Below are 14,635 nucleotides of genomic sequence, written 5' to 3'. Positions count from 1 at the left end.
ACATAATTCTGACTTTTCTGCTATCACTTACATGATACAGGAACACACTTTATGTAAAAAAAAAAAGTATTGGGATGTCTGAGAATTTAATGTCCCTTTTAAAATCAAGGGTATTTATACCCTTATACCCACGCCTGGCATTAGGCATAGAGACGATAAGTTTATGATTATCTTCTGCCAATACTCCTAATCTGTCTGCAATACAAGCTGATGACAAGCTGTGTGTTCATTTGTATCAGAAATGGGTGCAACTAAAAGTAGCCAATGGCATTCATTAGAAGGGGTGTCCACAAACATTTGCACACACTGCATTTCTGCCTGATGCTTATAGACATCACACTCTGTTCGGGCCCTAAGGAGCAGTCAAAAGTTTTGCTAATATAGCCATGTGTGGTGTGGGTACCTAGTTCCAGGAGTGAGTGATGAAGAGGATTGGGAGGGGGAAGTCAGTTGCTCCTGCTTCTCCTCCACCTTCTCCTCCATTTTCAGGAAGGTTTTTGCCTCTCGTGAATCAGCGTCCACCTCTTTAGTGACTCTGTGGGGACAGATAGCAAACCAACACAACACTTGCTGAATCATATCTTATCAGAACTAAACAAGATAGATTAAGGAATAAAGTTATAAAGTGGGGCTCCACACAGTATTTTTTACCACACGCTCAGTCAAAAACAAAGACGGAGCTTTAATATATAATTTAATCATTTCAGCTTTCTTTCCTTTTAACACCAGTCACTCGATCTGAGTCATAACTGTCTTAATCTTTAGAAGTGGGTTTTCAATCAGTTTTTCATTTGCAGTTGTTTTCAGACTGGTGGTTTAACATTTTTTTTTTAAACAATTGATAAAAGTGTTAAAAGTGTAGTGTTCACCTAGTCTGTCACTTGACTAAACTTGGTCTTTGATTGTATTTGGTTGTACAATAACGCATGATGAGACTGCACGGAAGTCACATAAACGCAGAACCATCTGCGCAATTTATGCTACTACCAGCCCTGATATTACGGTAGTAATATTTTGAGACAATATAATAGTATGAAAAAAAAATCCCAACCCTAATTAGATTGCTTTAAAATGTACCAACTGTTTAAAGCAATGCTGCTAACGGTAAAGTTTAAGCTGGATTTGCTATTGTGTGTGCAGCACTTCAGTTCTGTTCTTTAAACTTTTTCTCCTGTATTACATTTTTTGCAATTTGATGTTCTGAATTAAATGTGTATAATGCATTCAGAAAATAAAAAGGAATTGTGTTTTACACATACAGAAAAATAATTGTTTCTGGTATAAGATTTGTTCACTATTTTCAGTTGGAAAAATCAACAAAATGTGTAATTTGACCTGGGATGTCCAAACTATTGCATGTAAACAAATTGAAATGCAAGATTGAGAGAATGAGCGCTAGAGAAATCAAAAGCGAGGTAGAACCCCGCTATGTCTGTTAGTACAAGTGTGACATGTTTGTTAAGTTACTGTGTAATGAAACACAAACAGCCAATTTAGCACAAAAAATAGGGCATAAAATACACAAAAATAACCAATAATGCCTGATTTTCGCTTTTAAAAAGGTCTAGGCCTTTCTTAGAGGCTCTATATAAAATAACTTAATTCACAATTGTCACAGGACAATTAAAGTATTTTTGTGCTGCATTTTGTGATCTTGCTTCCAGTTCTCTGTTCTTTTTTTCTGTATCCAGATGCAGTTTGTTTCAAATGAATGGTAATGCTACACTGCCACCATGTGGCTGAAATACAAAGTGCAAAAAGACTTACAAGACTTCTTCACCAGCAAAGTCAAACACCTTTGTTATTGTGACTCTGGAGGGCTCTTTGGGTTTCTGTTTTTGCTGAGGAGGCTCAATTGTGGTTTTACTGTCTTCTTGCAACGTGGCCTTAGCTGTGGTCTATGAGGAGGACGGAAGAAACAAAGATAAAGATCACAAACTTCATCATGATCAACACTCTCTCTAAATGCAATTGAATAGTGACAGATTCTGTGTGTATGTAGACTATACAACAAATAGCCACAACATTAGCACCACTAGCGTCCCTTTCACAGGTGAAGTGAAACATTGATTGCCTTTATCTACAGTGACATCTGTCAATGGGTGGGCTATAATAGGCAGAAGGTCAACAGTCTGGACCAGAGCATCTCCACACATCTTGTTGGTTTTTATCTGGTATGCAGTAGACAGTACCTACCAAACGTAGTCCAGGAAAGACAACAGGCAAACTGGTGAAAGGGTCATGGGCACTTAAGACTTACTGATGTGATCCGTGGAGGTCCAACCTCACAATCTACAGGACTTAAACAATTTGCTGCTAATGTCCTGGTGCAAGATACCACAGGACACCTTCAGAGGTCTTGTGGAGTCCATGCTTTGAATTACAGGGGGGGACCTACTTAATATGTGGCAGGTTGTGTTTATGTTATGGCTGATTGGTGTATGTCCAACAGTATCCAGACACCCCTTTCTTTTTAAATTAATGAATCATTCCAAATGCACACAAACTTTGTATAATCTCTGTTAAATAGTACTGCCAACAGAATGAGATGTAGGCTGTTAGTACTCCATTGAGTACCTCTGGGACAAGGATGGTGTTACGTATGATCCAGAACTAACTGTTCTTGGAGCAAGGCAATCGCATCATTCCAGAAATGTTCCAACATCTACTTTAAAGTCTTCCCAGAAAAGCAGGCGCTGTTACAACAGCGAATAAGGAAACACACTTCCTATTAATAACCTTGATGTTAGAAGAAACAAATGTCTTTAAACGTTTAAAGTTACAGTGTACCATAACCAGCTTTAAGCAAAGAGCAGATCTTTTTAAATACATACTTCAATAACGTGCAGTGAATAGTACCCACCTGTTCAGAGTCAGGTGTTTGAGCTGTGGGTCTGGGGCCAACATCCTTCAAAAAACTAGCCCAAAGATCATCTGCTTTTTGTTTCTGCTTCTTGTCATCTTGTTCCACAGGCTTTGATACAGACTTATCTTCTTCTTCTTCTGCTTTTCCTCCACCTTCCTTCTGTTCTGCGCCCACCTCATCATCTCCTTCCAGCTTAAGTCCTCCTTTTTTCCTTTTTCTTTGCAGAACATTCACAACAATCAAATACAGAACCGGCTCATGAAAATAGCCACATCAAAAAGGAAGGCTTTATGGCAAAAGTAATAGTCTACCTCACAGAAAGACCTTTACTCGACTTGTTCTTCTTCTTCTTCACCACATGGTCAGGCCCTGGTTCATTCTGGTTCTCTTCATCCAGCCCATCTTCCTTCTCACATTCGTTAATGTCATCCTCGCTCAGGTTGTCATCTGATCAAGAAAGAAAACATTTCACCTTTTCCTCAGTGAAAGAAATATACCTGATCTGCTTCTAAATACAGTAAATTAAGACAACTCTAATAGGTAGAATGTATGAAACGCCACCCTTTTGGTTTTCGTGTTGAGGGTGTATCTTTCAACGAGCACCTGAATGGTGTAGAGTCGTGTTTACTAGTTTACATCTATTTACAATCTTCCCATAAGCACTCAAAGCTGTCTAGCATTACACCTCATTCAGAAAGCACTTTAGGCTGTTTGTAATGTTAGCATGAACTGGTAGGGCTAAACTGGTGCTGGATGCATAGCTAGGTATGTAGGGACATATGTAGCTAGGTTTTCACAACATCACAAATACAGCTTCAGTGCAGGGACTGCAGGGACTGAAGTGAATAAGACGTCTTGAAACTTTAACAGTATTTACACACTACGTCAACCTTTCATTTTGAAGTCAAATAGTACAATTTATATTAGCACGAAATGCTCCTTTAAAACTAACAACAATCTCATAGTAACACAATACATAAAGGCAGATCAGCATTTACACTTACCAGGCTCTGAACAACACTGAACACATACTGTTCACTTAGCAGTTAAACAGGTATAAACGGGTTGTTTAGAGAAAACTGCAGATGAAAAGAAACGCGGGCAAAGCTGTACAGACTTTAGACAGCTAGCTAGCAAGTCCAGGTTCATTTTCATAACAGTGCTAACGTTTAAGTTGAGCGAGGCCGGTTCCTATAAGCACCGTTTGGTTCCATAATACACGAATTACACACATTACTAATACAGAAACACGTCGCTAATTCGGTAGCTACATGGCTAGCTAAATCAATGGGAGAATTATGCGTTCAGGCCACTTAGCTAGCTAGCTAGCCAGTGTGCTAACGTAGCTATCTAGCTATCATAGCTGGACAACCGTCTCACCAGAGGGAACGTAGTCTTCATCTTCATTTGAGGAATAGTCCTCCGAGTCATAGTCCGAATAGTTCATCATTTTCTTCCAGGATTATGTTCTGCAAAAACGACCAAAAAACGCCGGTAGTATTGCTAGTAAACTAATTTCACACAAGGCATGGTAGGTTTCGCAGAAACACAAAGCCTATGCTAATTCATTATACGTGATATATATGTTGTGGGTGTTGATATAACCAGCCGTCGACGACCCTCATGTCGATCCACAATATATAAAGATCGACAGTAGGTCAGCCACTTCAATGGCACGTTCGAAGGGACAAAAAGCTTTCGTAGCCCTGCCCTGCCCATGATAGCGGTAAATTCAAGCGAATGTCCTTCATGGTTGTAACCTGATTATGATAATCACTCGTTTACGTTCAGATTTAAAATGCATCGCACTTTTGCAGCTGCGGACCCTCTGTAAGGACAGACATCAGTTGTTGGGTAACGCCATTTAACTTGTAGTTAGGGGAGGATATTATGGGGGGCTTAATGTCGGTGATAATGTCCTCTGGTTTGTTCGCACGCTAGAGGGCGCACCTAGGAAGTCCGAAAGAAGGGGTCTATTTGGAGCTGGTGTGCACGATTGTAATTTATACATAAATAATCATTTTTATACAGAAAACTGCACTTGATTGTCTAGCACAGAACAGCATCAAACATTTCAATACTGCGGGCAGATTTTATCCATGTTTAAACGTCTAATATTTATTCAAGACGCCAGCCCAGTACGACCAGCCAAAAAGCGGATCAGTCCTACAGCCAATCAGAACGCGATCGTCTCCTTCAACCCTAAACGTGTTTGCTGTAGAAAAACAGTATGCTTACGAGTTTTCTTTTTTTTCTAAATGTAATGTATTTTTCTGTTACATAATGTATGACAGAATAGAAAAGCTTTTTATTAACACCTTTAGCCGTTTAGCCCCATTTCCTCCCATTTATTTTGGACTTGTTTGGGAGCGCCATCTAGCGTCTGCTCTGGTAACGCTACCGTCAGTCTACGCAGATGACCGGACGATGTGACGTCAGAACTCGGTAGTTTGTGTTCATGGCGGAGTGTGGACGCCGCTGCTTTACCATCTGCGCTAGAAGCAAGCACTGACCGATTTTCTAATGGTGTTACTCGGACTCTCGAGTTACTTTGCACGTGGTCGCCGTGTTCAGTGTCTGAGAGATGCAGGACGACTCTAACGTACCCGACATTGGATTTGTGCAGCAGATTCTGAGTCTGAATTTGGTCCCCAGGAAAAATGCCACCAACTGCGGGAACGACACATCGCTGTGCGATTTCTCAGGTGAACCCTTAGAGACAGCAGCGCTGCTCCCGTTTATCATTATTTCGGTGCTGTTTATAAGAAGATTGGTTTGTGTTTTAAATGGATTTTTTAACTTTACATTGGCCTGACGTTAGCTAGTTATCTAACCTACCGCCAGCCTGCTAGCTAACAGGGATGGCCGGGTTTGCTGTAGACAGTTTAGCAGTGGGGCGGCTGTAGCAGTGGTAGCTAGCTAGCTAGTGCTAATGCTAGCTTCCTGGTCGTTGAAGTAGAACTGCTTGTCAGATTGCGTTACTTGGAAATACATTCAATCTCATATTATATAGAGCCGGGATTAACAGTGGGTTTAATTCGGAGCTATTTAAATCGGGTATGTTTAGATGGTACTAATAGCTGCTGTTTCTAACCACAGCAAAATGCGGCTGTTGGCTAGCTAGCCTGTGAGCGGTAGTGCTAGCTAGATAGCTAGCTAACTAACTACGTTAGCGACAATGAAAGCAGCTTACAGGACGTTGTTTTGGACAGATGCAAGATTCCGGTGTTTCTCACAAACACGTCTGCTTTTTTGCCACAAAACTGCAAGTTCCTGACGAGGAAGCGATATTCGCGAGGCAGGATTAGCACCAGTGTCTAGATTAGTGGTAGATTGTGTGAACGCGTGTGCAGGCATGGTGTGGAGCTCTGTAAGATCGTGCTTGTCATTATTTGAACCCTCTGAATGAATATGAGGGAGGCAACATCCAGTAAGACCTCCAAAGGCTTTGTTCGCGAACTTACTGACAGATAGCAGCTGTTGTACGAAATGTACACGGAAACTGCTGGAACTTGTGTTGAGATTGAAAATCTCAGCCAGAATTTTTATTACATGTACTAAATGGATTATCCCCTTAGAGCTCATTCATATAAGAGGTACATTTACAGTTCCAGTTCACCTAGAGCTGCTTTACTTGTTTAACTGTAGCCCCCACTCAGCCAGCTCTTAAACTGTCATCAGCTGCTGTTTTACACACACAGGATGTGTGTGTGATGAAGGCACTGTAGAGCAGTTGTGTAACGCCTCATATCACAAGCATGAAATCTGTTAGTGACTGATGTTGTATTCCAACTCAATTTTTTGTTGTTGTTGATGATTTTGAGTTGTTCTCCGAACTGAATCATGTTAGAGATTGTCTCTGAGTTTATATCTTTACTGAAGGAGTCAATATCCCAACTGTAACAACTGTACATTTCTAATTTTAAGCTTTACATGTCTGGAGAGCTGCTATAAAATGCTGAAATGCACTATGTGATCCTACAGTGATTGGTTGTTCCCTTTACCAGGCAAGTGGTAAAAAAAAGAAAATCAAATAACATTGTCCTAGTGAGGCTAAACACGTAAACAAACACTATGTTTGTTCACTGATGTGTAATGACATGCTTGTTTGGCTCATGTTCATTATTTAGTGATTTAGTGACTGTATTTGGTCTGTTAGCTTGTCTGTACTATGCTGAGTGGCAGCCATTATTGAGCTCTCCACCTCTATACAGAGCTAAACCCCCTGCACTGAGACAGCCGCACAGAGCAGTGGTCATTAATGTACAAAATCAGAAATCTCAGAGGATGTGAATATCTTTCAACCCCCAAATTACAGTTTTATTGGTTTAAAACTTTTTACATTTGTCAAAGAACATAGACAGCCATAATACATTGAAAACAGTGTAACATCTTCTTTAACATAGTTGAGCAGTATTCACATTTACTGTCCTCAGTACGTTCTTGGTACGTGGCGCAATATGAGATGATGCAGAATTTTGAGGTTGTCCTGTTGTAGTTAGCTTATTACATTTTCCTTAACCCTCTTTTTCAGAGATGTGGTATGGCGTGTTCCTGTGGGCTGTCGTCTCCTCATTGGTGTTCCACCTGCCTGCAGCTCTGCTGGCCCTTGCCACTCTCCGCAGACATAAGGTGGCGCGCTTCTTGCCTGTCGCCATCCTGCTTATGGGCATCATAGGCCCCCTGTTTGGAGGCGTCCTTACTAGTACGTATCTTAGTCTTTCATAACCGTGTCTCTCACACTTAAAACTGAAATAAGCTCACCCTTTGTCTTTTTGATCCTCCTATTGGCACACACACAAGGTTAATTTCCCAACACCACTCAAGTTACTTAAGGTTTACGTTAATATTTAGAGAAGCAGATCAAAACAAGCAACACTATATGGACAAATGTTTGTGTCTCTTGCACATACAGTATTGTCTCCAAAATCAAGCGTCTGTCTTTTACTCTTCAGAGATGGAACCTTGCGGTGTTAGCAGTAGGTGCAGATACTGCAGGGGTTCCTTAAAACTTTGGACATACACCAGCCATAGCATTTACATCACTGGCAGGTTAACTTCATCTATCGTGGCATCTGCCCAGAGGTGGATATATTTTAGGCAGCAAGTGAACAGTGAGGGCTTGATGGTGTTGTGTTAAAAGCAGGAAGAATGAGAAAGCGTAAGCATAGTGTGATGGCCAGACGACTGGATCTCCAAAACATCAGGCAGGTCTTGTAGGGTTTTTTTCTGGTATGCAGTGGTCAGTATCTGACAAAAGTGCTTCAAGAAGGATCCATCAAGGCTCACTGATGCGATCCATGGTGGCCTCACCTCACAACTTGCAGGACTTTCCTGCTAATGTCTTGGTGCCAGATACCACAGGACACCTGTAGAGGTCTTGTGGTATCCATGCATCGAATGGTCAGATCTGTTGTGGCGACACAAAGAGAACCTACTTAATGTTTGGCGGATGGTGCTAATATAATGACTGATACCATAATGTATTGGAGAAAATACTGTGATTGTGATGTGAATTTTTATCAGTATCACTAAGCACAGCAGGGTACCTTACACAATAAATGTTCCTTGTTGTTTCTTCTAGGCGCGGCAATTGCAGGGGTGTATATGGCAGCAGGAAAGAGGATGATGTCATTGGAGGCCTTGGTGTTTGGAGTGGGACAATCTTTCTGTGTTCTTATCATCTCCTTCCTCAGAGTGTTGGCCACCCTGTAGCGTTGCGCCACCGGCCCCAACCAGGCTGCCATCACAAAGGAGGAGAGCCGTGAAAGACTCAGTTCAGTTCCCCTGGACATCATATGCAAAAACATGGAGGCCTTACTTTCCACACGTGTCCCCACAGGTCTTTTTGTTTTGATATGTTGGTAGTTTCTTTCTTTCTCTCTCACTCTCTTAAAATGTCAGGATGCAGGTGGCAAAATGGATGGATAGCTGAGCACCTACCTTCAAATCAGAGATGGCCTTCGTACACAGGTGGTTTGTGTAGACATCTTGCACATGTGCGCTTTGTGTAAAGTAGAACATTCCAGAAGAAAGATGCAGTGGGCCAACAGATCTTCAGCACTGAGGGCCATGGAACCATCACTCAACACACAGCTTAGTTGTCATCACTTTGAGCTCCCATGATTCTGATGATGATAATGATAATGCTGATGGTGATACTGGTCTTATGGATTTTGCACTCCAAGTTCACTTTGTTTGGCACAGATTAGTCAAAGGCCCAGAAAGGATTAGCTTGAGCCTGCACTTGTGATTTTCAGTTTTCAGTCTGTACATACTAAAGTCCATTCCAGCCCCTCCTCAGCTTATTGTGGAGAAAGAAAAGATTTTATATATTTTTAAAGAAACTAATATTATAGGCCAAAAGCTGTATAGTTTGTTTTTCTTCTTTCATTTTACATTCTTTGCTTACATTCTTTCCCATTGTCACTTTGTTTACACTTCATTTTCTTTTTCAGTGCATCCTGGTAAGACGTACAGCTAAATTGTAGTCTCTTAAGAGCACCTTTCTGTTGACTTTGCAGCATTTAAATAGCTTGTGTTAAATAGATGGCATTTTAACGTTCGTGGCATTTTACTGTTGAATTGTTAATTGCGTTTGTATTTCAGCATTTGGCCTTCACCTTGTTATTTATTTGCAGCAGACAGTAATATATTGTTGCTTTGATATTAATATGCCCATAAGATTCCGTATGAGGCAACCTCAAGTTCTTAATGCCTACTATATGAATGTGTGTATCAGATTTCAATGAAATCCCTAATAGAATTTCTTATACCTTTTACCAAAGAGATCTTAACACTAATGTACGACTATTGTAAATTTGATATACTGTAAGATTTCATCTTGTTCTAAAGAGGCTTCATGCAGCGACCACAATCAAATGACTCTACCCAACTCAAGAAACGTTTGTATTGATTGAACTACTTTCCACTTAAATAGTGTCGTTTTTAAAAACCAGAGTAAGGCGTCCTCACTCTTCAGCCTGAAACGTGTGGAGTCAAAGGTTTCTTCACTCAATGCTCCTGACCATTAATTAGCAACTGTTAGCAACAGTGAAGCAACTATGCAGTCAGGAGAATTCAGTATTGATCTTGGGGTATTGCTGAATAGATGCTAAATCAAGTGTAGTCATAGCAGTCGGTTTCTGTCTTCTGCCTTCTCCATCAAAGTTCAGTGCAGGCTCAGTGGCTGTTGTGGTCACCTGTTAGACTGAGGCAGTTACGTAAAAAATGAACATGAACACTTCACCCAAGAATCGCTAACATGGCTAACCGTGAATGAAAATGAGTGGGGATCTGTTGTAGGATAATGCTAACTAACTCCTACTGGCGTTCATCCTTTGTTAGATATGTTGGCAGTTTTTGAGCGTTTTGTTCTTCAACACGTCAGGCTTTGATTTAGCCCCGTTCTCTATTTATTCAAGGCCTCTGGAAGTTTCCTTTTTTCCCCTCCATGCTTCAGTAATGGTGTGGACTGTTATCGCTGAAAAATCTGCTAATCTTTTCTGAAAGGAGTCCTCAGTCTTTAAGCTGGCTGCAGCTGGAACGTTGGCAGTGCTGTTGTGGTCAGCAGCCGTGGAAATCATTGAAAGCAATGTTTTCCTTATTCAGGGCCTATGGTCTTTTACAGTTTCACAAATGGATTTATTTTTCTAAATTCTTTCCTCCTTATATAGAGTGACTGCACGTTCTCTTCTTGGTTTGTCCTTGACTGTCTTTTCATGAAAAACTGATTGCAGTAATTTAACATGTGATTTTATGATTGAGGTTTTATTTCTTTCTTTCTTTTTTGGGGGGCAAGTTTAATTTTTCATACTGTACATTAAGTGCCAATTGTTAATATTTTCATGTAATAAAATGTTTTAGATGATAGTTGGTCATACTGCGTATATTTCATGGAGTAATTGTGATCTGCTTTTTATCTGTTAATTAAGACCATTATTTGCCACAGATTAACCTATGGGTACTACCAGGTATGTGACGCTTTGCTTATGCCAAGCCCCCCCCCTCAATTGGTTTGAAATTAAGCAAAAAATATTAATATTAAAAAATACAACAGCCATGCTTGTTCATAATCCCACCCACAAAGTAAAGTAAGTAATTGAACGAACTAATTATTACAAATATAAGGATTGTTTCTACACTTCTGAAACCAATGGACATCACCCAAAGTTTCCTGAGATGCTTTTTCCTTAACCAAGGAATGTGATCATCCCCATCCAGTTGTCTTCAGGTCTTTCGATGTTGCTGAGTTTACCAGTACATTCCTCCAAGCTTTCTGCTATCTCTCTTTATACATCTGTTTTGTCCAGCCTAATTATGGCCAAAGAACAACTACCAAATGCAAATAAAACAAATGGAATCAGCTCCAGCCACCCCTGCACTGAAACTGCTCATCAGTAAGCTGTCTAATTACTTTGGAGCCTTTAAAAATGTACAGCTTCTGATTATGCAAATGCAGTTTTGTTAAAGCGATTAGTCAATCCAGTTGACCAGGGATGTTTTGATGGATCAGGTATGGGCTTTATTAATCCTGTTAAATGTTTTTCCTTCAGACCCACCATCTGGTGGCCTCAAGGAGCCATTACATTATGGACATTATGGCCCAACGGGCAGCAGTGAGGAGATATCTCAGAAGGTAAATAAAAGAGTCTAGAGTCAGCATAAAATTAACTATTTTACAGTGGAACATGAAAATATAATATCTGAAAGGTAACATGACAGGGAGACACATCCACTTCTTGTCACTCCGTCTTCAGAAGCACAAAGCCTTGGTGTAGTCATGGATGATCAGTTATTGTTCTCAAGTCATGTTGCAAATTCAAGCCTTCCTCTCTAAAGAGGCCACTCAGGTGCTCGTTCAGCCTCTTTTCACTTCAAGACTTCATTACTGCAACTCTCTTCTGGCTGGTCTCCCTCTGCTTTCAACGTTTCTACGTTCAGACATATAATTTCTCTGCTGCATTCTCTTCACTGGCTTCCTGTAGCTGCTGTCCACATCAGATTCAAAACCCTGATGTTGGCCTACAAAGCCAAGAATGGACCAGCCCTTTCTGTACTTAAAGACAGTGGTCAAAAGCCGGTCAGTACCACAACCCCTTTGAGCTTCAGGTATGGCTCTGCTTGACCCGCCATCCCTTAAGATCCATGGAAGACAAGCGTCCAGGCTTTTTTCTGTCCTGGCACCAAAGTCTGAACCCAAAGAGTCGCTCGCTGTCTTCAAACGCAGACTGAAGACCCACCTCGTCCAAGAGTACTTGGGCGAAGTGTAGTGTCAAGCATTATGGTCCCCATACTGACATTTGTGTTTAGTAGTATGTAGGCTTAAAAGGTGTCTTTGGATCCTAGCCGATACAAACTAGCTAAGGGTATTTTCGGAGTAACCAGTGAAGCACTTTGTAAGTCGCTCTGGAGAAGAGCATTTGCTAAATGCTTTAAATGTAAATGTTTTCCTGTCGCAAGAACCATTCATTGTTTTTAAACCACCATCAAACAGCATGTTCAGAGCCAAGTGGAGGCTAACGCTAAAGCTAACACACCCACACACACTACAGAAACCCCAATCATAGCACCTTTACCCACTATCAACCAGTTCTTTCACGGCAGTAGTCGACAAACAATATCGGATATCAGTCAAATATCAGTCCAAGTGATTTGGCTGCAGTGTTTTAAAGGAGCTGGGAGTTGAGTGGTCATGACACAGAGTCAGGCTGGATTATAAGATATTAACCACATTATAAACCAGTCATTTAAAACTCCACTAAACTAAAGCAATCAGTCCAGAATGTCTCATTAAAGAAACTGTTACTGAAAGTAAAGTGATTTTACTTCAGCATTAGTCAGCAGCTCATCTTATCTGAACTGTGTGGCTGCATTATCGGGATCGGTATCGAGGGAGGTAAAATAGGTAGAATTCCCCTTTAATGCGTGCATGGCCAAATAGATGAGAATGACACTTTGGGCAGTGTCTGCACTATAAAAAAGGAGCCTGAATGAGATGCTTTCTGTTTTTAATCACAAATGGTGGACTGGCATTATTCACACCTTCCACAGCGCTGGTGGAGCTTCCTCTGCTTTCTCCTGGCTTAATCCTCCCTCTCCTCCCTCCCTCTTCATCTCTCCACACATACACAGATGGCTCTCCTGCGCTTTCACTGCCTCCACCAGCCAAATCTGCAGTTGCACGGCTCACTGCCTAGTCAGGGGAGTAACGTGGTGTTACTGGGGAGTATATACATACACACACACACACACACACACACACAGTTATGCACAGTGATGACTCAAGAGCGTGTGGGCTCTTCCGATCTCAGGGTGCAGACTGCGTTCTGCTGCACAGCTTTGCTTCAGGCAAGCTGAGATTTTCAAATGACAATGCCACTGTTTTATACGAGAGTATGGATAGGCCATGTTCTAATGCACCACAATAGTGGACATAGGATGCCCAACATAATACCATCACTGGGAAGAGGTGGGCACACAAAAATGAGTAATTATACTGTAACATGATCAAATGCAATCAGTCTAAGATGGTCATCTTGGTAATTATTGTCACATAAGCTGTTAATACAGGGCCACGCCCTTTCTATGTGCCCCTTTGTGTTCTGAGGCTACAGATCTCCTCATACAGATTTGAATAGGACTGTTTATATCTGAGACATCAGCTCTACTAACAGATCACAGTTGTCTGCATTAAAAGTGAGAATTGCTCACGAATGCTTTAACCTACAATGCAGCCACACAACCTACAGCATGTAGGGGGAAAAACATGCCTGTGCAGTCGACACTCTGTCCAGCAGAGGGTGCCTTTGGGCACTTATGTGGAAACTTGTACGAGCGATTGCAGATGCACCAACATATTCACACCCATTTCGATACAAATGCTTGCTCTCTTCCACTCTCAGAGTGCTTAGCAGAGAGCCAGTTTGGGAAATGTAGTCTTAAAGGAGTCACCAACCATTTTGCATTTTGCCAGCTGACGCCTGGCCTCTAATGTAAAGCAATCTGCCCATCCAGTGAGCGGTCAGGATCTTTCAGATTCAGTCATTCATCAACTTTCTTATCTGCGTCTTCCTGGTCAGGGTTGCCGTGTGTCCAGAGCCTACCTAAAATCACTGGGAGGAAGGCAGGAATACCCCCTGGAAAGGGCGCCAGTCCATACCGTCATTCATCCCACATTCACACACCTGGGATTAGCATTGCCAAATCACCAGGCCCACATGGACACGGGGGGAACACACTACCTGTCTGTTAGAAATATAAAAGAATCAGCCTCACTCTTGATGACACAACAGAATTCACTTTTTAATAATTATTAACAAGTATATGTAACGATTTGCTCTCTCTCTTTTGTGTGTTTTTTAAAACGCATTTGTTCATAATTCATTCTTTTGTACATAATCTGACGTGCAAGGCAAAGGTAGACATGATAGAAAATAGATTGCGCGCAGGGGGTCAGTCCATGTTCGTCTCAGGTGAGGGGGTTTCAGTTCTTTGGTCTGATGTTTCTCCCTGCGCTGTGTGCTGATCTTGCTCTGATGCTGTCTCGCCCCGCTCCTGCTTGCTCTCCTCTTCCTCAGGTCCGGTCCCGGTCCCACTGGCTTCTGGTGGGCTCTCGCTGACCGTGGTGCTGTCTGTTCCACTGGTCTGTTCGCTGCGATTTCCCTTTCCGCCTGTCTTGGCTTTGGGTGGAGTAGAAAAGCAAAACAGGCTTGTGTCAATGCGAAAACCTGCCATGCTGAGACAAGTCTACAAGACTACTTCAAAAAG

General features: G+C 41.6%; 3 protein-coding genes across 8 annotated transcripts in view; 1 reads left to right on the top strand and 2 right to left on the bottom strand.

Moving 5' to 3' along the window:
- cfdp1 (craniofacial development protein 1) overlaps positions 1–4,420 on the bottom strand; it is a 43,061-nt gene extending 38,641 nt beyond the window's left edge. For both annotated transcript variants that reach the window (XM_072694991.1, XM_072694990.1), the window contains exons 1-5: positions 4,247–4,420; positions 3,178–3,313; positions 2,864–3,083; positions 1,768–1,898; positions 404–535 (exon numbers count right to left, since the gene is read on the bottom strand). In XM_072694991.1, coding sequence (XP_072551092.1) covers positions 404–535; positions 1,768–1,898; positions 2,864–3,083; positions 3,178–3,313; positions 4,247–4,316 — 689 coding nt within the window. In that variant the 5' untranslated portion in view covers positions 4,317–4,420. The remainder of the gene's footprint in view (positions 1–403; positions 536–1,767; positions 1,899–2,863; positions 3,084–3,177; positions 3,314–4,246) is intronic.
- A 900-nt stretch (positions 4,421–5,320) lies between these two features.
- Positions 5,321–10,718, top strand: tmem170a (transmembrane protein 170A). Its single transcript, XM_072695152.1, has 3 exons — positions 5,321–5,571; positions 7,401–7,571; positions 8,451–10,718. The coding sequence occupies exons 1-3, from the start codon at positions 5,451–5,453 to the stop codon at positions 8,579–8,581; spliced, it is 423 nt and encodes a 140-aa protein (XP_072551253.1). The 5' UTR covers positions 5,321–5,450; the 3' UTR covers positions 8,582–10,718.
- Positions 10,719–14,149: 3,431 nt separating this feature from the next.
- The window catches only part of carmil2 (capping protein regulator and myosin 1 linker 2), a 59,911-nt gene continuing 59,425 nt past the window's right edge, over positions 14,150–14,635 (bottom strand). For all 5 annotated transcript variants that reach the window (XM_072694526.1, XM_072694525.1, XM_072694528.1 and 2 more), the window contains one exon: positions 14,150–14,547. In XM_072694526.1, the coding sequence (XP_072550627.1) occupies positions 14,321–14,547 (227 nt within the window). In that variant the 3' untranslated portion in view covers positions 14,150–14,320. The remainder of the gene's footprint in view (positions 14,548–14,635) is intronic.

Source organism: Salminus brasiliensis, chromosome 13 (genome assembly GCF_030463535.1).
Source record: "Salminus brasiliensis chromosome 13, fSalBra1.hap2, whole genome shotgun sequence".
Classification (NCBI taxonomy): Eukaryota; Metazoa; Chordata; class Actinopteri; order Characiformes; family Bryconidae; genus Salminus; species Salminus brasiliensis.
Note: the sequence above shows the minus strand (reverse complement) of the source record. Positions and strands in the feature narration are given on the sequence as shown.